The sequence below is a fragment of the Anoplolepis gracilipes genome, chromosome 17, assembly GCF_047496725.1.
Source record: "Anoplolepis gracilipes chromosome 17, ASM4749672v1, whole genome shotgun sequence".
Lineage (NCBI taxonomy): Eukaryota > Metazoa > Arthropoda > Insecta > Hymenoptera > Formicidae > Anoplolepis > Anoplolepis gracilipes.
The window spans coordinates 7,102,263-7,125,924 of NC_132986.1; the positions used below are offsets into that span (position 1 = coordinate 7,102,263).

A 23,662-nucleotide genomic window follows, 5' to 3' on the forward strand; every position below is an offset into this window, starting at 1 on the left:
TAATTCGATATTAGAAACTAATATTGAGGAGAGTTAAATGCAATAATAATTAAAATCCGAATTTAATTAAGTACGTAAATTGAAAGAGAAAAGCGACAGGATAAATTTTACTTGCGATCATTCATAATATTCAGATTTGTTGTACGTCCGACGATTTCGAAAGTGAAATTGACTCGCACGCTATTATTACATCCGACTTCTCAATTTACAACTTGTCACCTCGCAGATAATCGGTCTCCTGAACGCGTTCACGCCACAACGATCGCTGGACGAGTTTCAAGACGTGTACCTGGTGATGGAGCTCATGGACGCGAATCTGTGCCAGGTGATCCAGATGGATCTGGATCACGAGCGTATGTCGTATCTTCTCTACCAGATGCTGTGCGGCATCAAGCACTTGCACTCTGCTGGCATCATTCATAGGGTATACCCACGTTGTCCTCTGAAATAAAAATTGCATAACGACCGGAGCTATTTAATTTGCCGTAACGAGATTCATTAGCGGACGGCCATTTCTGCATATTTTATCTCTTGTTGTTGTTGTTTGTTGTTTGCGAGAGAAATAACTGCTGTTATTCTGATTAATTTTCCGCTCCTCTCACACTTAATATAATAGAATAACTAAACCGACATCGCGTGCTTCATTAAAAATGCAGTGATTACAGAACTAGCGGGTAATTGCGTACTAAAAATTAAATTTCAGTCGTAACGTAATGCGATTAACTCGCTATCTAATATTTTGTGATATGATGATTATTCTTCTGATTTATATTCATTCATAAAGCATTGTGAAGGTTTCAAATTATTTCCTCTGTAGTAATTTTTTTAAACGGTCAGGCAAATCTTTAAAATTCAATTTTACTTGCCGCGTAGGATCTAAAACCAAGCAACATCGTCGTGAAGTCTGACTGCACGCTAAAGATTCTCGACTTCGGCTTGGCGAGGACCGCCGGCACCACATTCATGATGACACCTTATGTCGTAACGCGGTACTATCGAGCGCCAGAGGTGAGTCAAATTTCTCTCACGAGATGTAATTTTTCGCGCCGTCAGTTTCCGGTTCGCTCACTCGGAATGTCTATCTTCTTCCCCAGGTGATTCTAGGCATGGGTTACAAGGAAAACGTGGATATTTGGTCGGTAGGATGTATTATGGGCGAGATGATTCGCGGTGGTGTTCTCTTCCCGGGCACAGATCACATCGATCAATGGAACAAAATAATCGGTAAGACTAATATTTTTTTATTGATGGTAATTATATTGTTAATATATAATTTTATATATGTAGCATAATTGTATTACTAAACTGCAATATTATTTATATGTATTATCAGTTGATAAATTGAGAGAAATCGATTTTGGCTGCAAAACAAAATTTTGTGAAATATAAAATCAATTTTAGATTTTAAAGACATTATGAAACAAAATGAAATTTAAAATAAGAAACAAAGTTCTATGTTTTAAATGTTATTTTATTGCATAAATGTGTGCGTTTTCGGAACTAAATAAAATATGAAAAATAGCAAATAATTTTACAAGAATCTAAAAAAAAATTAAAATCTACATCAACGTTCGTTAATTATAAAAATAATTATACAATTATTTTATTTTATAACATTTATGTTTTAAGTTAAAGTAACGATCATACTTTATACTATTTCTTCTAATATTTTTTGCTATAAGCATAATCATTATATCATTGCTTTACGGATTATTCTTTATTATAAAATAAGGATTATCACACTTGTATTGTCTATTATATTTTGTTGTAAGATTCGGGACAGATTATATCTTATATATGAATAACATTAGAATTGAGTGTGTGATATTCCGTTGCCTTATATGACATTGTCAATAGACTGCTTTCTCTTTCTCAAATTTTTCCGAAATATTTTGTTTACAGAGCAACTTGGCACTCCGGCACAGGAGTTCATGCAACGGCTACAGCCCACTGTCAGGAATTATGTAGAGAACAGGCCGCGATATCCAGGCTATCCTTTCGAGAGGCTATTCCCGGACGTCCTTTTTCCCTCGGATTCCTCGGAGCACAATAGATTAAAAGGTGAGTGGGTCAGCAAGTCGACGTCCCCGTTGCAGAATCGATCGCGGAACGCGTGCGTTCCGATGCTCGGACAAGAGGATCTCGCATTCTCGTCACCGCTACATTGTCTTCCCTCGTTCTTCTCTTTACAATGTTTACTTCCTCTTCCAGCGAGCCAGGCCAGGGATCTATTGTCGCGCATGCTCGTGATCGATCCGGAGCGACGCATTTCCGTGGATGAGGCGTTGCTGCACAATTACATAAACGTCTGGTACGACGAGGGGGAAGTCAATGCCGTAAGTAGGCTTTATCGATTGACTGTGTGAATAAACTGGCTAATCGGATCATCTTCTACGGGAAATCGTTTGATTGGTTCATCATGCGCACTAATTTAATTCGAGAAAGCACATTAAATCTTTTCCTTTCCTATATTTCGAATACATCTCCAAAAGAAATATATTTTCTAAAATAGCGAGCAATCATATTTTTCATGTAACGACAAAAAGATCTCAATAAAGATTATAAAACAAAAATTCTTCACATTAAAAATTTCTTTTTAAGAAGATACTTGTCTTTTTATCTTTTTCGAGGAAACTCTTATGAAAAAATCGATCGTTAACATTTTGATTATTTACAAAAAATGATTTTGATTCGTCTTACAGCCTGCACCAGGTCCGTACGACCATAGCGTGGACGAGAGGGAACACACGGTGGACCAGTGGAAGGAGCTGATCTACCAGGAAGTGATGGAATACGAGACAAGTCATAATCCCGCGGCGGTTGCCCAATCGTCAGAGAGCGCCGGGAGTCGGTAGATACCGCAGGGCAGCAGCTCATGCGCGGATCCCTTTTCACGGAATCCTTCAATAAAGCATCCGAATAGTCTGACTTACCGCGTGGATGACGTAGCCAGAACAACGTAGCAAGAATAAAAGAGGAAACCGGAGAAAGAAAGAAGAAAAAAAGAGAAAGAAAATGAACCGATGTCTACGAACCGATCTCCCTCTGAACTTTCGTTTAGGAAGACAAAAAATACAAACGGGTAAAAGATAGAAAAGGGAGAAACTTACTTTATCGTCACAGAAAGGCAAATCAGAGTCTTCGGGTAGTACGTTTTGAAGATAATTCATTAACGATTCCCCCGCTCGATCTTTTCTTCTCTGGAATTCTGAATATATACCCCTTATCTAGAAAGGAAGGTTCGCGAGCGCTATCTTCGAGAGACACGCGCCGAATACCCGAAACACGCTCGTCATTTTTGTTGCACTTTACAAGAGTCATGGAAGTCGGCAAGGATCGTGGGATACGCGTCAAGATTAGAAGACGAGGTTCACGGAGAAGAAGGAGCGATCAAACTGCCTGGGCGAAGAAGTTACCGCGTCGCGCATTGTCGTCTCCTCAACTACTGCCAGCCTGGGTTGTTGGACGAGCCTCTTCTCTTTTCTCCTCGGTTCATTTAATTGTCTCTTCGACCGCAAACTCTCCGAACACTTTCTCAAGAAATCCTTAAATCTTTGTTCCACGGTACGATATTTCTATCTCCGTTCGACGCCGCGTCCACTTGACTTTCCTTTTAGTACGAGAGTTTCCTCCGCTCTGCGAGCGTACGACGATGTTTTGAACTTCGATAGTCGTCCCGCAATCTCGGACATTTGTCGTGTATTTCATAGCAATAAAGTCGACGCGGAAAAAGATGATATATAAATATCGTTCCTGTGTGATACAGTTTGTAAAGTTTTACAATTGTAAAGAAGGCTGAATCATTCTTGTAACTTTTGAAAGAAGAACCGAGCGGATCAAGTGAGCGATTGATTGTCCGCTGCGACTCCCGAAAGAATTGATCGAGCGCGTTTATCGTTTGCGCGAACAATTATATACTATATATTTTTCCATAACCTAATCATTGTTAAGCACATATGGGAACACATGATTCTGAACTGTGTATCATTGTAACTTTAACTATCATATGCTCTTTCGCTGTATGAGATGCAAAGCTATCATATATAAGGAGATAAGGGAAAATTTATACAGAGCTTATATAGTCGCTCGATCATTATTTCGTCGTGGGAGTTGCGGGAGGATCATCGGGACAAGACTAATCCCTGAGATTTTGTTTCATTAAGTTGTAGGAAGTCGCGATAAAAATATAATTTTAGGTATATTTGTTAATTTAATTTGTACGGAATTATTCCGTACAATATGCATGCCGCGCAATGCAATGAGGCGTATGAAACGCATAAGGAATAGGAGAAATGATGCATTAGAAACGAGTCTCGAACCGATCGTTAAACAGGAAGACGCGATCGACGAGAGAAAAAGGAGTAGGATTTTGTACATAATAATAATAATAATAATTATTGTGAATTTTAGAGTGCTGAACGAGAATGTCCGCACGATCTCGCGCGATACCGATTTTTCGTGTACTTTTCGTTTGGATACTTCGCATCTCCGCTCTGTGTGCTTTCGTCTCGGTCGTTACCAGTGCCAGTAGATACGCGATTTATGATATTTCATATTTGTAATTTTGTAGTTGTAAGGGATTGATGATTAATTTTATCGAGTCGACGGAGAAAGATGAAGAAAGAGAGAGAGAGAGAGAGAGAGAGAGAGAGAGAATTGCAAGAGATAGTGCAATGTCTCACAACGATCGATTTTCGTGTAATAGCATGAGGGACTGCGATCCCGCAATTACCGATTATACTTTTTAGACGAGTAGTAGCGATATTAAATGATACTACTCTCTTCTCGTGCAATCTCGCGGACAACGTGTCGCGCGATGAACTCACGGTGCTTAATACTTTGCAATCGACAAAAGAATCGAGGGAAATTGATTGTTAAATCGACGCAATAATTAATAAAATAAAATAAAAATAGAATTGAACATGCATTGGAAACGGCGAAATGAGATGATTTTCGCTTAGTTTGTTTTGCAAGGACGTAAAGCTTTGCAAAAAAAGCGTTTATTGAATTTTTATTCCTTTTATTAGATCGTGTGTGTGATTCGTACTATACATATAGTGAAATATAGTACATATATATGAAGGGAGGAAATATTTGGCAAGAGAATCGCGAAATGACCGTCGTATAATAACGGACGAGAGAGAAACCGGGTCGGGAGAGCCGATAATGCTGATGATTATGATGATTACTATATGAGATAACTGTATTTATTACGTGACTCGATGAGGAAAATCTATAAATAAATACCGAATCGACGAAATGGTGATGAAGAATAATTGTATAATGTACGTTAAATTTTTATTTTCCACGATGATAGTTATGTGAATATATTGCTACAGTCCGATCCAAATATAATCAAGCTTTTGTAACACTAATTATAATAAAAAGTCTAATAATGATACTGCTAATTACACGTAATTGTATCGCACACACACGGTAAAAATTATAAAGTATGAGCTACAAATAAGCAGTTTCATTTTTGCGCGTGTACGGAAACGAAGAGTAGTGCGCCCAAAAATCTTTACAAATTCAACTAGTTGCCGTCGCTCTGTAGATTCGCGACAAACGTCCCTTTCACCCGACGCATTTCTTTCACATATTTATACTGTGTATGCATGTCCTATACGCATATCACGAACAAGCCTTTTTCATTATAAAATTAAAAACATAACACTAAAACATTTTTGGCACCCTTTTGCCACACTATTTTTTATCTTTTGCGCATAATTCGTCGTATATTTACAGATTGTGTATTTTGCAATAACATTTTATCGAAAGTAATAAACACGATTAAGATTAAGCGAACGCAACATTCTCTCAGCGTTCTAACAAAATCTTCTAAGACTAAGAGCTAATTGAAAAAATTATTCTGAGATTATATCTCTAATTTTCAAAATTGAGTATTAAACGTAAAACTTTAAAATTAAATAAATTTAAAATTTTGTAGTTTTTAGGAAAGAAGATTTAAACAGAGGATTATGTTTCTAATTCTTTTATAAGAAATATTTTTAAATAACAAAAGTTCCAAACTATTTCTCGAAATTTCGAACTTTAGAGACGTAATTTTTTAGACTAATGTTTTGATTTTTTCTCGATTTATCAATATTTTTTTAGAATGTCATTTCAGTGCATAATTGATCGCTAAATTGTTTTCATGATACCATTTTTTAATTATATTTATGATCCTCGCAATCATCACCACTACACATTAAGTAAAGTCAATTATATTTAATCAGCGGACGATATTTAGCAGTTAAAAGCGTATCCAGATAATATCTCTCGAGCATTGCACCTGCACATGGGGTAATTACTGTGACCCTTCGTGCATGTACTCACAGGGTAACTCTCGTTGAATTTAAGTGAAAATCAAGAAAAAAAAAAAGAACCCAGAAAAAAGTTGTAGCTATTTCAAAAGTACGGATGAGCGCGGTTGAAGGTGAGAATGAGAGACGAGAGAAAAAGAAAGAAAGAAAGAAATACAACTATTTTTCCATTTGCGAGCTGCAAAAGCCTTTTTCTTCGCACAGTAAGCGCGCTGAGGGAAAACTCGGTAAACCGTGATTCCTGATGAAATTTCGTCCAGCTCCTTCTGTGGGCCAGCACAATCTTTTAAATCACTTTCGAGAATCGCTGAATCGCTTGCGGCATTTTTTCTCCGTCTCAAGATATGGGAAAACAAGAAAGAGAGAAAAGAACCGAGAATTTTGTAATATTCGCTGCGATAATCTCCCCACGATATTTGTACCTATTCTTATCACAATTCAGAATTTCTAAAGATTTTTGGATATACGCCGTAAGAAAGAAAGAGAGAAAGAGAAAGAATGAAAGCGAGTGAGCGAGAGAAAGAGAGAGAGAGAGAGAGGGAGAGAAAGAGCGAACGAATTGATAATTATATATTTGCCCGGTTTCGGAAATATTTTATCAAAGCGAACAGGGGGGAGGCGCGGCCCGGATCACACCGGAGGACATCATCCTCGATGAACACATTGTGCCCAGATAACTTACTGTCTGTGAGGTTGCTGTCATGTGCCAACAATTGTGTTATTGTTGGCAACATGACAGCGCAATAATATGATTAACCATATTAATCAACATGACAGCAATATGATTAATCAATATTATTAATCACGCTTGGTTATCTTGGTATATGTGTGTGTACACACGTAAAACAATCAAATATACACACACGCACACACAAAGGACACACGTATGTACCGTAGTTGTGGCAGCTCGTACTACGTTCTTCTCGTTTCCATAGTTAAAGCAGCAAACGTAGTAGCAAGGATAATAAACGGTAGTGAGTAACGATATAATGAGTAAAGTTAACGATAACGATAACCATAATAAATAGTAAAGGATAATAATAAAAAAAAATAAAGAAATAAACGCGATATTATTCGCAGATTTCGTGTAGACAGGAGAGAGAAGGTAGGATTCGCGCCCGATGTAATATATCTCGTAAACGCGACGATTCTCCGGCGCATCTTTTTAGATAATCGATCGCAAAATCGGCGAAAATAACTTGTCTTAATCCACTCTTCAATACGTAGAACATGATTGTATACGACGATTGTACAATTCAGCGAACGTGCTCGGAACGCGCAATATCGGTGGTGAAGAGAAAAAAAAAAAAACACAGTGCGATCGTCGAGCAGAGGAAAATGACTATAGAAACCAGCAGGTACCTTTCAACCATGTGCCTTTGACACCTTTGAAAGAGAAACCACATTGATTCAAGACCGAAGCCACATTCAGATAACTCGAGGCCGAAAGATGACGAGAGATAAGAAAATAACACGTAAAGATAGATGAAAATCGATGAGAACATTATTTTAATGGTGAAGAGATACTAATATTTCTTTCTTGGCAGCATTGAGTGGAGTTTTCCTTGTCTATTCTATTAACATGTCACATTAAACGTGAAATGATTGAAAAGTAAAACTTATCATCCTATTAAAATGACCTCTTCGAAAATTAAATATTAATAAATTCGATAAGCAATAAATGATTTATTGATGCGAGAGTGATGAACCAAATATTAAGAGATTAAGAATTAATATCTTATCATTAAGTTGTTAAGAATTAATCCTCCGTTCTTAATAATTATATTAAATGTAATTAATGTATTAAATGTATATATAATCTATTACGGCAGTAAAGATGCTCATCTAGTTTTATGACTTGATTCTTCTGATTTTTTCAGATTTTTTTAACTTGTTATTCTTTTTTATAAAAGATTCTATTTACTTTTTTTTTATTCTTTATACAGTTTTATTTCTAATTCTTATTGCTTCTCACATTTCGGCCTTGCTCGTTTGACACTCTTACTTATGTCATTCGGAAATATAATCCATGTTGCGCGTTCACGAGCAGGATCGAGTCCTCGGCTCACAGTGATCCCGGCGACGTCCTGGCTACCGCCAATCGCTTCCGAAACCAGGGAAAATCGACCCTACCTTATATGTAAGACTTTAGGATATAAATGAGAAAAAGGAAGAAATAATCCGATTGAGAGAAACACAATGACTAAAATACCGTAAGAATGACGATAAAAATTTATTAATAAATTGCTTAAAAACGAGAGAGAGAGAGAGAGAGAGAGAGAGAGAGAGAGAGAGAAAGAGAGAGAGAGAGAGTGACATAAATGATAATTTTTTTTAGCGCGAGAGAGGTAAATAATATGAAACAAAAACGGAATATTTTAAACAAATCGAGAGTTACAGTGGGCAGGGAATGAGATGGGAGGGGAGAAAGGGAAGAGAAAAAGATTAATGAAAAGAAACAAAATAATAATGTCCATGTTGCTAATCTTAGCGGTGAGATAGATATCGCGCATAGGCGACGTCTTAGTTTAAAGAAAGTTAGTCCTTAGTACACAAGCAAGAGTGAGAGAGCGAGAGAAAGGCAAAGAGAAAACACAAACACATACACCTACACAAAAAAAAGATATATACAAACGGCGTAGTGTCTATACGCTATGGCAAGATCTCTAACAATAAGCTATCATTGACATAGAAAGAAGAAGCGTTTGATCTGAGACCGATATTACTTTTTTGATTCATGCAAAAGTGTGGAATGCAAAGATCGAAATCGATCGGTGTGACTTCGATGGTTCGACTTTCAATAGGATGTTCTGGAATTTTCAAGTTTAATTATTTTGATCATAAATTTCTCTCTGTCTTATTTTGACTGAATTTCTTTGTATATCTAGTAGATTTTCTTTGATTCCGAATATTAAAATATTGGTCAGCGCGTTCGATGGTCGTTTTATCAACATTGGAAATCAAACTCCATATGAAAATCGCTCATTGATTCTCGAATGATTTACAGAGACGCTTACCAGCGAGCTCCTAGTCATTTCTTCCTGTCAGAGGGAAGGACCAATTCGCTAGAGCAATAATATCTTACATTCTTCCAATCTGTATAATTCTCTTTTACAACCTCTTTCTCAATTTTAGTCTCATTCTCGTCGAAATTCTTGACAGATTGTCTGTAAAAGTAAATAAAAAGATGTGATCGATCCAGAAATCTCGGCGGCGGAATTCATCCGCTGATCTTTTATCGAAACATCAATGATCTGGCAGGTACGAGCTCGTTTTATAGTGATAAATCTTTATCAAGCCCAAATACACTCTCGAGAGTTTTATTCTGCAAGTATGGCAGTTTTATTCTGATTTTCGAGACGATAAAACTCTTCTACGAACTCTTAGAAGGCGAAAGTAAACTTGTCTAGAAACCTTTGAGATTTTCACTCCTCAATATAATGATTTTCTGCTTCCTGCGGACTTATCTGACAAAGTAACTCTCTTAACAGAAGCTCACCGGAGAATTTTTTCCGAGATAACGGCTCGAAGTAAAACTTTTAAAAATACATTTGAATTTTACATTAGAAGATAATAAGGGAGAAAAGGAACATGGAAAAAAAGAAAAAAATGACAGAAGTGAATTTTTATCTTTTTCTGTAGATAACCACACATATACACATACACAGTAGTCATGCGCGTGTGAGAAGAGAGAAAGAGAGAGAGAGAAAGAGAACGTAAACTTAAATTATTATAAATATTAACACTAATTAATATTATTGAATATATACCTCTTCTGTACATACAATTAAGCAACCACAATAATAATGAATAATAATTGATGATTGTGAACGATGGACGAACGGCAGAACGGGGCAAACACAATAATTGCGTATTGTTTTTAGCAAAAAGAAGAGGCGAAACGCGGTAGCGAACGCGATTATTACTAAGTTGTGAATATTAATAAGTACGATTGTAATTGTAATTATATATACTTATACTCGCGGCGATACGATGATGTAATTGTATGGGATCCACGCATACATACACACCAACACGGTATAAATATTATAAATACATTATATAATAATAACGACGACGTCGATGGTGGAGACAATGGTGATTTTTAATTATGTTACTATTATTATTATTAATTATTAATTATCACCATTATTATTGCGATCATTATGGTTGTATTATATATTGTACTGAGGAATATATACACTGATATAAGAATGAAATGAGTCCAATTAACGAGCGAGTACAACACTATCGAGTAAACGATAATGAAGAATATAAATCCAATGCGCGTCGTGTCATTTGTACTTATAATTAGTTGTATTATTTAATTATGAACCAGACTATACTGTCGAATCTCATAGAGTCTATTGTGTTTCCTTTTTTTATTTTTAACGTACGTTAAAATATCTCATGGTAAAAAAATCTTCTCGAAAGAGAGTTCTTTTCTAGAAAGAAAAGGTTCTTTTCTGCATTTCTATTTCGTTTTTTATACTCACTTTTGAAGAGGATTAAACTTCTCTTCTTGGCACAAAAATTTTTGCAAGCGCATAGATAAAATTCGTGGATAATCATAAATATGAAAAAATTATGACGTCTTTTTTTATACATAAACAATAAAGTATATCCAACATAAAATATATCATCCAACATCCTCGTCAAGAATTTTACGATTGCGACGTGATTGATACAATATAATTTTTAACAAAATTTTTTGCCATATCTGATTATCCGTTATATAATTGCTGTATCTAAAATATTATTGATAACAATACGTTGGACCGCGAATTTTTTCGTCGACGAGAATCATCGTCTTAATCTTTTGCAAATGTACCAATGTATCAAGTCGCATCGACCAATATCCCTTTTTTTATTTCCAATTTTTCTAAGAGTACACACACATACATACAAAATCCATATGAAGGAATGATTTTGCAAAAAGCGGGCTGAAAGAAAGACTCGAACTTCATTTTTGAAAAACTAATTCTTTTCTAAGTTTTTTCTATCTATTTATTTAATCGAAAAATAAAGATTAAGAAAGAAATACATTTTTTTCTTAGAAAGAAAAAGAAAGAAGGAATTAGAGAAAGTAGTTTAATAATTATAAAAACATTCTAGAATGGCGAAAAATATTCTCCTTTTGCACATATTTATCAGAAAAATTATTAAAAAATTGCGACTACATAATGTGATTAAATCTACATATATGTAGATTTAATCACATTAAAAATTACATTATATTGTCCCATTAACACATTGTACAATTACACATATATTGTCCCATCAAAAAAAGTTAATTATCTTATCCAATTTTATCTTAATCAAAATGTGCCAATATTCGAAAAAATGATGCAAATGTTTTTTTGATAATCTTTTATTTTAAAAATTGTTTACCCAATGTTACACACATATAAAGATGACTTTCTTTCGATTTGCCCGTTTTTTCGCAGAGAAGAAAATACGAAGAAGCCGTGCGTGTTCTTTTTCGTCCTGCAAAATACGAAACACAATACCACGCGGAGAGTAATCTTCTCACGCGTATATTGGTCTCGATGAATCTCAATTTCGAGATTCCACATTTCTTCTCGATTCGCAAGAGGAATCGATCCGTACATTATTTCTTGGCCGAACCAATGCTCAATGCGACGCTGCTGTTTGGTCTGAAATCGATAATAAAGGAAAGCTAATGAATCACGATTTTCTTCTACCCGTCTGTACCTATAAGCCTGTAACATGTATATGCAGCGGAGTATAAGAGAATAATAAAAAGAAGAAGCAACAACAAAGTAACAAAGATATACACTTTTTATATGCATGATTTATAAGTTTCAATTTTTAATATTAAAGGAGATATATATACCACATGTTGTATGTGAATGAAAATCATTGGTTATTTAAATTGATGTTTCTAAATATGAAACCTGGGCTTCTTATTTTTTCTGCAGTTGTTTCCCCACCTTTACAGCATATCTCTCTTCTATCTTTTATAATAATATATATTTTTCCATTTATCGGCTGGCGAGAGAGAGAAAGAGATTGAAAAGTTCTCAAACAAATTTTTATTAGATTAAGATATCGAAAAATAACATCTCATTGGGTTCAAGATAGATAATCACGTTAATTTTATCTTATAATCAATTAATAGCAAATGTTTTTTGTTTTACTTTTGCGATATTTTTTGCAACCATTAACTCATCGATATTAGCAAAGATAAAAATGCTTATTGTTTTTATTTTAATAATTGACTTTATATATTTTTATATTCTTGTGTATATTTATGTTTTTGTTACTATACTATGTTATTATTATATGTATGTATCTTGTTACCATATTAATATTCTCTTTTCGCGAATATTAGTGATTGTTCAGATCTCATTACGAAGAGATATTGTTAAAAATTAAGCCCAAAAATTTAAGAACTCAGATATTAATTGCATAAATGTAAAATTTAACAATATATGTACAAATATAAATAAATAGAAATATATGTAAATTCTTGGAAATATTAAAATTTTTAAATATACGAAAAGAGCTATAAAATTATTACGTTATAAAAATATTATTAATCTATTAATCTTAAATCTATGAACCTAAATATCTGAAAAGATCATGAGTCTGAAAAGTACATAAAAAATACAAATATGCAAGTATTATTAAATTCTACGTTTTGTTCAGGTTTTCAGAGAAAATAATTCAGCAATCGATTAAGCGTATTATATACATGCTAATTTCGCATCGCTCGCAATTGTCAAGTCGCAATGCCTCGGCCACGTCGCAAACGTCGGAGACGCGCGTCTCGCAATTTCCAGTCTTGAAATATCGGAAATTTCACGAAGTTGCTGAAACTCCTGACAATGGCCGATGCGCTGAAGGAATGGTTGCGTACAAGGCTGGGTGTAATCATAGATCTCACGCCTGAGATGTTCGGTCGTTACACCAGAGACGGCACCTTGCTGGCCCAGATCCTGCACAGCTACGATATAATAAGTAGCAGTCAATTAAGCACCATCGTTCATACGCAGGACCCGGCTCTGTCCAGGGTGAATCTGAAGACCTTACGAATCTGGCTAAAGCTCATCAACGTTACGCTGAGTGACGAATGTATCGTCGAGATCTCTAAAGTACATATCTCTCGTAGAAAAGGAATAGAGAATGCAAGAAGGAGAGAAATAATTTAAAAGAATTAAAATTACACTATATTAAAAAATACGATATATTCTCAACAAATCTTTTTAATCGATTTCAAGTAAACATTATTTTCATCAAAAATCACATATTATTTCTTTAACTTTATATTTTCATTAGATATATAAATGTTATTCCTATCAGGCAGATAAATAAATTTCTATCAATTTTTGTTAATTTACCTATCTCTTTCAAAGGCTGAACTTATTTTTATATAAAGGATACTTTAGGGTAAAGGTGCAGCAGCTCTCCAGCTCTACTATAAAGTTTATCTGAGTCTTGAAGGTAAGGATCGGCTGCATTTCATCGCCCTTCAGAAAGAGCGAAAATATATGCCGAACAGATTCGACATTTCCAAAGTATCTGAGGATCCACCTTCCTATCACCCATCCGAACATCCTCTTTCCGAGCCATTAATTGAAGCGACCGATACCATTCTCTGGCATAGGAATAAATTTTGGGCGATTACGCAAGCCTGCAGACGAGAACGTCAACGATTCGAAGCTCTCATGATATATCCTATAGTCGAGCCGGTTGAACATTTGATTCCGGAAGAGTTACTGGACGAGAAACAGATAGAGAGCGAGTTATTGGACGAGTTTGCTCGCAAGCATCCGCCTCACAAGATGAAGAAGAGATACCGCGTGATTGAATGTTGCCCGGAAAAAAAGTCATTAGATATGTCCTGTATCACGGATCCCGCGGCTGCTGCGGAATATACCGACTTGCTGAAGAAACGAAGTAAAAAAGCGGCTAAATCCAACGCACTTAAACAGAAAATACAAACGACGATGATGACAGAGGCTTGGGAACGATTACTGATGAAACAAGATCGATCTTTCGATGAAGCTCTCGGCAGACGAGTGTTAGACCAGTCGCGTTACGAAAAACAGATGATGAGGAAGCTGTGTGAGGTGCGAGATTTGAGGAATAGAATTGTAGAGAATCGCACGATTGTTGATGCGATGTTGCTGAATGTTAGAGAGAACGAACTGCGATTGAAGGAGGCTCGTCGTAAAGAGATAATGAAGGAGGAGATGGAGGACATAGAAATGGAAGATCACAGAATGCGCGAGCTTCGTTGGAAAATTCGCGAGGAAAAAGTGAGTGACAATGTGTAAATAATTATAAAATAATGACAAGGAGATATGGTAGAATAAAAGATGAATATGAAAATAACACAGTATACAACACAACGAGAAAAGAAACAAGAAAGACATTACAATACGAGAATAGGGCGAAATAAATTATAATTAATAATATTGTAAATTAATTAAATGTTTTACACTTGGAAATTTCACAGTAGTAATACAATTATATTTTTTAATTTATATTATCATTAATTAAAATCTATTGCTATTAACATCTCGCACTGCGCTTCTACGATTCTAATTAATAATGGCACATATCTTTAAGAAATGATTACACTACTACGTAATATGTGTAATATCTAATTTGATTTTAAGATGCGCAGAATAAAGGAGAAGCATCGAAGCACTTGTTTGAAAATCATGGAAGATCTCGCGGATATCGCGGTAAAGATCGCTAACTATCGTCACACGAATAATAATCATATTCCTTCTTCTATTTGGAATGAATGGAAAACATCGTTTCTGAAGAATCAACCGATATTCGAACTCGTAGATCATCTCGATGACGTCGAACAGGTAGAAGATGAAGAAGAAACAAACAGTAAAGATATGATAGAGAATAAAGTTAGAATGAGAAATGAAGAAAAAATAAGAAGCAAAGAAGAGATAAAAATCGAGAAGAAATTAAAAACTGAGGAAAAACAGAAGCTAGAACTAGAACGTCGATCTCTGGCTGACGCAGACTTTGACAGTTATCGAGATCTAAGCTCGCCCTGGGATCAATTCGTGTCAAAGGAAGAAGAAAAAGACGAAGAAGTTGTCAGGCTAGGTCGCATTGTGCTTGGTTACGTTGTTCATCGATTACTGGAGATCTTGTATCCTTATCCGAGTGAACCTTCTCCAGTACCAAGAGTCAAGATTGCGGCCGTTATCTCGGGGATAATAAATCCAACTTTACACGAACAGCTGCAAGAATTGTTAAAGAACAACGGAATTCGTTTACTGAAGATGGAAGATGCGATTAATCATTGTTTGGAGAGGTACAAGCGAGAAGTGGCTGATGTAGAATATATTGATTTAAACATCGTCTCTACTACGAGAAGAGACATCAAAAGATTGGAGACCAAGGACAAGATGGGCGATTCGAAGGACCGTCACCAGAAAAAGATCGAAAGAACAAAGGTAGCAACGTCCCAGCAGAGCGCAGCTGAAGAAAAACAAACGCAGACACCCAGACGAATACCTTACGACGACATGGATCCGGTTTTAAGCGACACTGCGTATATAGGTAGAAAAATTTTAAAATAAAGAAAAGCTATCAAAATCAATTAATAATTTTATTATCAATGATAAGATAAATGATCTATCAATGATAAAATAATTAATAATGTTATCATTGAATTGATTTTAGAATCGTAATTTATAATAATAATATAATTTATTATAGACACAGACATATTGAACCTATACAGATTCAGTTTATGAGAAATAAATGGTATTAATACATCTGAATACATTATTAATTTTCTAGTGATTGACATTGGTCATTAGATTTTATAAAAATAATAAAAATTGTTAAAAAAATATTTATTTATTTTTGATTGCAAAATGAATTTGATTGCTATCTGTGAAATTTAGGTAAATGGACTTACGAGTTTCTTACATTGGGTGAACCGATTTCTGACGAATTGAATACGAAAATACTAATTGAATATCTAAGAGGAATAAAAGACGTCGAAGGTTGGGCGTTAATAAATTATCCTAACACGTATGAACAGATGGCAATGTTGGAGAAAGCATTAACAGGACGCGAGGTTCCTCCCGATCGCAAAATCATTAACTTCGCTGATAACAACATTGAGGACATTGATCTTCCATCAGCCAGAGTTGTATTTGAGGGTGATGAAGACACATTTACAACGTGCAGGCACGTCCGATCATGTCAGAATTAATATTTATATACATATAAAGTGTTTTTATATATAACTAATAATACAAAAAATAATAAAGATAAAAATAATATTATATAATTTTGTGCGAAAAATTGACATTATTATTCAATTATTAATATTCAAATTAATTTATTATTAGTAAATTATTAGTAAATTTCATATATCACATTGCAATGGATTCTACTTTATCATTATCTTGTCAAATTACATTAATGTCTATTTAATAATTCACTGATTATTAAATATTGAACACTTTTTTACAAAGTTAATAAATACAGACAATTAATAAAACATAAATGTTAATAGGCAGTCTAGATTGTTGCCGAATCCAATTTCCAGAACAAAAGATAGCTCCTCGACATTTATGACAATCTATGTCAAAGCAATGTTAAAATCAAAAGCAATAAACAATCAAGATCAGCCATGCATACCTTTACCCGACGATGCTACGTTGATGGACGAATATTACGCTAATGAAGGTATCGCATACGGATTTTTCTACAACATTCTCGATTTTTCGACCTTGAAACAGTTAGCCGAATTTATCGCGGGTTCCATCCCTCAAAAGAAATTGAAACAGATATATGATCATGACGAACAAAGACTTCCTGTTGACTCAAAAGTCGTTATTAAATGTCTAATACCGAAATCTAAGTGGGAAACCTCGAAATACGAAAAGAAGAAAGATATCGAAGCTGAAAGTAACGATATACAACCGGAAGTTCAAACGCAACTAGCAAACAGTTATGTTAAACCTGGAGAAGACGATTGGCAATGGATAAATTTTTTCCAACCACCAGCTTTACTTGAAATCTTGGCTACATTTTGGCAAAGTATTGAAGAGGCCTACGTTGAGAATGTAAAGGAGATTCTTTCCTTGAAGAGAATGCATACGTCAGCCATTCTGCCCTATAAGAATCTTGTCCTAAGGAACTTGAGAAAGTTCATCGAACGCCCCGACAAACGGCAAGTTTTACTGCAAGATTTTCATCGTGCCTTTAATGAAATCGATGAAGACCTCAAAGATGACTCCGACATGAAATGCGAGCTGCACTGCCGAGTAAGTACAGAAATTTTAAATCAAAATATCAAGTATACCAGTAAAAATTATATACGTATTAAAAATGATAGCAATTTTTTAATTTTGATAAAAATTCAGTCAATATAATTAAATATTACTAAATATAAAATAATAACATAATAAAGCGTGTGGAGAAGATTAAGAATGGAATTTGCTATTAAACTCAATTTTTTAATCAAATCAGTTTTTCAATCACAAATCAAAATTTAAAAATTTAAAAATCAAATTTGAAAATCAAATTTCAAATTTATTTTAATAATTAAAAAAGCTTCTGTCACAATATTTATTTTTATTTTAGAAGAGTTAGTGGTTTGATGAAAAAAAAAAAACAATACATATTTTTTCCGTTGTTGAGAATTTAAAACTTCTTAAATTAGGTAGACGATTTCCGGATGGAATTATGGGACTTGTGTGACGCGCGAAGACACGAAGCTGAAGAAGAGAGAAAACGCATTCTTCGGAATGAGTGGATTCCGGTAGAAGCCGTGGTCCTCGTCAATGTGTACATTGAAATCTTGCAAGCGGAAGTCGACAGATTCGTCGACACTATGCAACTTCTGCAAGATTATTATATTTCCATGTTGCAGAAATCTCTGCAGGAATCGCGATTCTCCAAAATCGTCCTTGATCACGTCGCGTTAGATATTCTTTTGGAAACCTTCGAAAATAAAGAGCGAACGCTGTCAAAGATTGAATCAATCAACTCTTCCGCTCGTAGAGCCATAAATATGAATCACTTCAAAACTGAGATCGAAACTTTGCTGATCGATGTATCCAAGAGCTTTGATCCTGACCAGAGTATTATTTATAACATTATTAAGGATAATATTCGACAAGTGCGGAATGTTGTGGATTCCATCTCCTCCACGACGTTGGAAATGCTGAAAAAGGAAGAGAAAACCACGATTCCAAAGACTGACAATAAAAGCAAAAGTATCGGAAATGTATCGCCCGATTCAACGTTTACCAAGTTAGCGAAAAGAAATCGCGATCTAATCGAGGAATGGCAGTACGCTGTTCTGTTTGAGATCGATCGTATTAATCAGAGATTGGATGTACTGAACGCAGCCGCTCGATTCAACATAATCTTTCTTTTAGACATCATGAAAGAAACTTTCCATGGCGTATACCATTACATCATCGAAAGGTTGGTGCTGGTAATAATCATTTATTTTTAACTAGAATTTATGAAATTGCGAAACGAATGTAACAGTTTGAATTTATGGAGACATAAATTTGAAACATATAAATACTTTGCAAATGTGCTTTGTATCCATTACAGAATTGCATAGTATTTAATCTACTTTTCTGAATTAAATGGAAAATAATTATCAAAATTAATTTTTCCATAAAAATCAATTTCTTTATAATAAATGATAATTATAATTATCTGAATTTTAAGATGCTAAATTATCGTTGTATGTATATTCTAGTATCAGTACTAACAGTATACACTTTAATTAATATATTAAATATCGCAGTATTGTTTATTTACTATAATTTAGAAATCAAATACCCGATGTATATATTGCTTTCTTTAAGATACAAACGCGAAATCGAAAGTATCAACGAAATGGCGAACGTCTTTTGCTTTGCCATCGAAAAAGAAATACCAGTTCAGCAGGAATTACTATTGGACGGCGATCAGTTTATAGTCAGATCAAACGTTTTGATGTTCCCCGAAGATCCTAAGCGATTCGCTATCCCAACTAAAGAAGTTTCTTCGCCTTTGCGATTCCGAATGGTTCAACTTGGTCGATTGATAGACATTTTCCGACGAATCGTTCCACGCGGAACCATAAGTGAGCGAGCCCTGATTTACGTTCTCCAGGATCTGGTATCCTGTGGCGAGGAGGACTGTTATCTGCCTTTCGTGCCATGCGCCTGGCAACAACTGCGACCTCCAGATATCGAGAAACTGATCGAAGGACTGTTCGCCGCTGCAGAGTACATCGAGTGGCGAGAGTTCATCGTGTATGCGATGGATCTGCCTATGCCATCGCATCAGGATATTTTGAAGACGCGAGCGATTTTTAGGATGCATGATCACGAGCTGAAGGAGACGATCACCCGTGAGCAGTTCCACTCCACGCCGTTATGGTTTCTCGAAATTTCCACCTTACATGGAAAGCTTTTGGACGAGGACCTCGATTACGAGACAATGAAGGCAATGTTATGCGAGGAAGTCCGATTAGACAAGCATGTTTCGAATATAAAGAGCAACTTTATAGAAGCGGGTGAAAATGATTCTGGGTAAGTAAAAAACTCATCGAGCACAATTTGTCGGACAAAATAAAAACCTTTTGAACGTAAAATTAATTAAAATAAAAATTAATTTTGCGCGCGTGCAATTTGAAAACGAAATTGAATAACATATTCTTTATTAAAGTTTTTTATTGAAATTGATCTCTATTTTCTGTTCAAGCGATTTTTCATTAATTGCTTTCGCTAATTGTTTTCGATTAATCTTCCATATCGTATCAAGTATTATCAATCAATTTTCCAATTAATTTTTTTTATAAATTCATAAAATTCTCGCTTTTTTTGTAAATAATATTTTTATGAATAAATTATTCTCAAAAAATTTATTGCGAGATTATTTTGACAGCACGCTACTGAGACTCATGCTGGCAAAGGAACTTCTTTGTCGAATGTATCTGGTAAATGGAAACACAATCCATTACACTGCAATGTTGTTGGCCTTCTGCAAGGATAAGAATCCTCGCGAAGGTCTTGGAAAAGCGTTTACTCTTGCCATGGGTACCAGGGTTTGTACCGATGCAGTAGAAGGTGAGAAATACGTCGTTGAGCTCGTCGAGAAAAAGCGCCGTGATAAGGAATTATTATTAAATCAAGATTATCTTCGTGAGGAGGCTAACGAAGTAACTCATAAAACTTATATTAAAACTAATTTATTGCGATTATGTTTGAAGTCGACTTTGTTGTGTTTTTTTTGCGATTAAATAAATACAATACAATAATATAAAATAAGAAATATACTAAAATACTAAAATGAGAAGTACAGAACAAGAATATGAAGAATATTTGCAATATGTTGAAAATTCTTTATATAACTAGTAAAGAATAATTTTTATATAACTCTTATAACTTATAACTAAACATTATAGATATTTATTTTGAAATAGCAATTAATAATTAAGATAATAAGATGAATGATTAAGAATATTATTTTATAGAAAAATAAAGTATGAATATTAAATCATATATATAACTGTTGAAAAAATGACAAAAATACATATACATTAATTATATTACATTATAAATATAAAAAAAGCATCAGAAACTTGGGAAGAAAAATTAATTTTGTTAAATAAAAATAGCAATATATTTGATTTTAGGTAGTGCGAGAAATTATCGATCACATAATGAATAGGATAGCAAAGGCTGTCATTATGCTTGAAAAAATTCGCGATCATGATCTACCTCCGAAACGTCAAATAATGATACAACAGTTAAACGGATTTGACAAGATAGATCCGGCTGAGCTTTTGCCACCGGAAGAAATAGCAGAACACTTAGTTATAGAAGATTTATCGGTATTCAGTGACGAACACGAATACGAGCCGTCATTCGTATCAGCTCCGTCAGCTGATGAAGAGTTCAAAGATTACGATATAATTCAGCAAGATGAACAAGTGATCTTTTGGCTGCCACGAGATGTTTGCCTGGTAAATTTATTTGTTTAACACTCTCGCGAATAATTTTAAACAATCTTTTTATTCTTTGTCAAAAAAACTGCATTCAGAAATATCAAATTTAAACTTGAAACGGAATTTGTATTAAATTTTAATTTGAAGTTTGAAGCAACATTTGAATTAGACAAATAAATGTTTAAAAAATCGTATTGATAATATATATAAATTACGCAAATATATATATATATATATATATATATATATATATATATATATATAGAGTGAAAATTTTACTTAAAATTTTTATTCGAATGATTCTTTTTCAGACGGTTTTGTCTACGTGTTTACCGTGGCTTGTATCGCAGCCGAATCTTTTTCAAACCTCTATGAGTCTTCGCGAAGGAATAAAGCACGTATACGACGAATTGAGAGATGAAGAGCTTAATGACAATAAAGATCTTGTTTTATCTCATCGTTTATTAAATCACAGTTTTATTCACGAATTACTCTGTGCTTCTAGCAAATTTATCTCAAAAAATATGACAGATCTACTTCGAAACATTCTAAAAGACAGACATGTAACAACATAACGAAAGTTTATATTAAAAATATCAAGTATGAATGAAAGATAAACTTATGGTTATATGAATATAAATAAAACTTTCTTTTTCTGATCATTAATTGAATATTATATCGCTCTAATATTTTCGTAAAATTTTGCTTTATAAATATTATCGCAAATTATAAATCATCTGATGTCCATAATAGACTATTTATTAATATTAATTTAATATAAAGTACAAAATATTCAGTATAATAATTAATTTTACAAAATCAATTATTTTTTACATTTATCTTTGCTTTATAAAATAGATCTATAAAAATATTCATTGATTGTATTTGTACTTAATTTGAGTTTAGCTTTTACGTTTGTAATGAATAATATCCGCGTATCTGACGATGACATCCCGACGAATTTCCTGAAATAATTCGATTATTGAGTTACAGCTTGGAAAACAAATATGTACTTATATCTCTACAATTAACATTTTGAAAAATAAACAATGTATGTATATGTAATGTATATCATGTTGATTTTTCCGAATCATTGACACTTGACAAGTAAAATTTTTCACATGCAGGAGATATAACAATCAAAAATAGTTTACAAATATTATAACTTTTACAAACTTTGTAAGATTATTGTGTGTGTATTTAGAGTGGCGAAACTCAATAATTTTAATCGGTTTACTTATTGTTAGTTATAAAATTACAAGTAACTTATAATTTTTTATTTATATCTTTTGACGCGAATGGATGAAGCAATGAATTAAATACATACTAATATCAAATATGTTGATATTAATCAGGGACCCAGACTGGAATCAGAATCGATAATCGTTTCATAACCATGTTTTTAGTCAGACCAAAAACATGGACTGTGATTTTGAAATTCTGTTAAATTTTTAACACCAAAGCCATAACTGAACTGTTAAATTATTTTTCCTTTATGGTTAAATAATATAAATTATTTTTCTGTTCTTATTTCGATTATTTTTAAAAAAAATTTTTATATTACTAATTTTTTTATATTTTATCTTTTTTATATTTTATTTTATATTATATTATTCTTTTTCAAAAAGGCATGTAAAATCGAATCTCGAAATTAATTGTTGTTCCTTTTTCACAATGCCAATTGATTCTGTTCTACGCGCTGTGTTTAGTTCGTATCATGAACAGCTGTCATTGCGAATTAAAAAGAAAAATTCTGTTGAATATAAAATTTATAATTTATTGAGATTAAAATTTATATTTTAATCGAATAAATTAAATATAAAAATTAATAATAACCATACATACATGTATATATAATAAAATATATTTTTGTGATAAATATTAAAATATTATAATAAATTAAAGTATTTAATAAATCAATGTTTTTAAGAATAATGATAGAATAAAGTAATAGAGTATTTGTTCTTTTTTCCTTTCTTTCTTTCTCTGATAAAAGAGAAAAAGACAAACACACGCGTAATATATAAGAAAAAATAATTTAAATAATCGAGAGAGAATATTTATTTTAATATTACATGACAAATTTCTATAATAGGATATAGTTATAATAATAGTTATAATCTGTAAGTTTTCTGTATTACATTTATACGTAGTAAATTTTTCCTACATATTTTTCACTATTAATATACTTTTAATTATAAATATATGCGTATGTCCATAATAGAAATTTCTATTTTTCATAAATAACATTACTAACATAGTTAACATTATTAACATAATTTTTGTTACTATGTATGTTCATTATAATGAATGTAATAAGAGAAAATACAATCGTTGTACAGTTCGTACATAGCAAGTCATA

General features: G+C 33.5%; 2 protein-coding genes across 9 annotated transcripts in view; both read left to right on the plus strand.

Moving 5' to 3' along the window:
- Window positions 1–10,029, plus strand: part of Bsk (mitogen-activated protein kinase dJNK) — a 148,408-nt gene extending 138,379 nt beyond the window's left edge. For all 8 annotated transcript variants that reach the window (XM_072909905.1, XM_072909907.1, XM_072909906.1 and 5 more), the window contains 6 exons: window positions 227–424; window positions 874–1,008; window positions 1,095–1,224; window positions 1,903–2,061; window positions 2,212–2,336; window positions 2,703–10,029. In XM_072909905.1, coding sequence (XP_072766006.1) covers window positions 227–424; window positions 874–1,008; window positions 1,095–1,224; window positions 1,903–2,061; window positions 2,212–2,336; window positions 2,703–2,855 — 900 coding nt within the window. In that variant the 3' untranslated portion in view covers window positions 2,856–10,029. The remainder of the gene's footprint in view (window positions 1–226; window positions 425–873; window positions 1,009–1,094; window positions 1,225–1,902; window positions 2,062–2,211; window positions 2,337–2,702) is intronic.
- A 2,880-nt stretch (window positions 10,030–12,909) lies between these two features.
- LOC140675371 (sperm flagellar protein 2-like) lies at window positions 12,910–21,875 on the plus strand. The gene is made up of 10 exons (XM_072909749.1): window positions 12,910–13,441; window positions 13,736–14,608; window positions 14,972–15,884; window positions 16,235–16,527; window positions 16,859–17,608; window positions 18,007–18,776; window positions 19,172–19,882; window positions 20,238–20,511; window positions 20,989–21,318; window positions 21,612–21,875. Exons 1-10 carry the CDS (start codon window positions 13,175–13,177, stop codon window positions 21,873–21,875), a joined length of 5,445 nt encoding a protein of 1,814 aa, XP_072765850.1. The 5' UTR covers window positions 12,910–13,174.
- The last annotated feature ends 1,787 nt before the right edge of the window (window positions 21,876–23,662 follow it).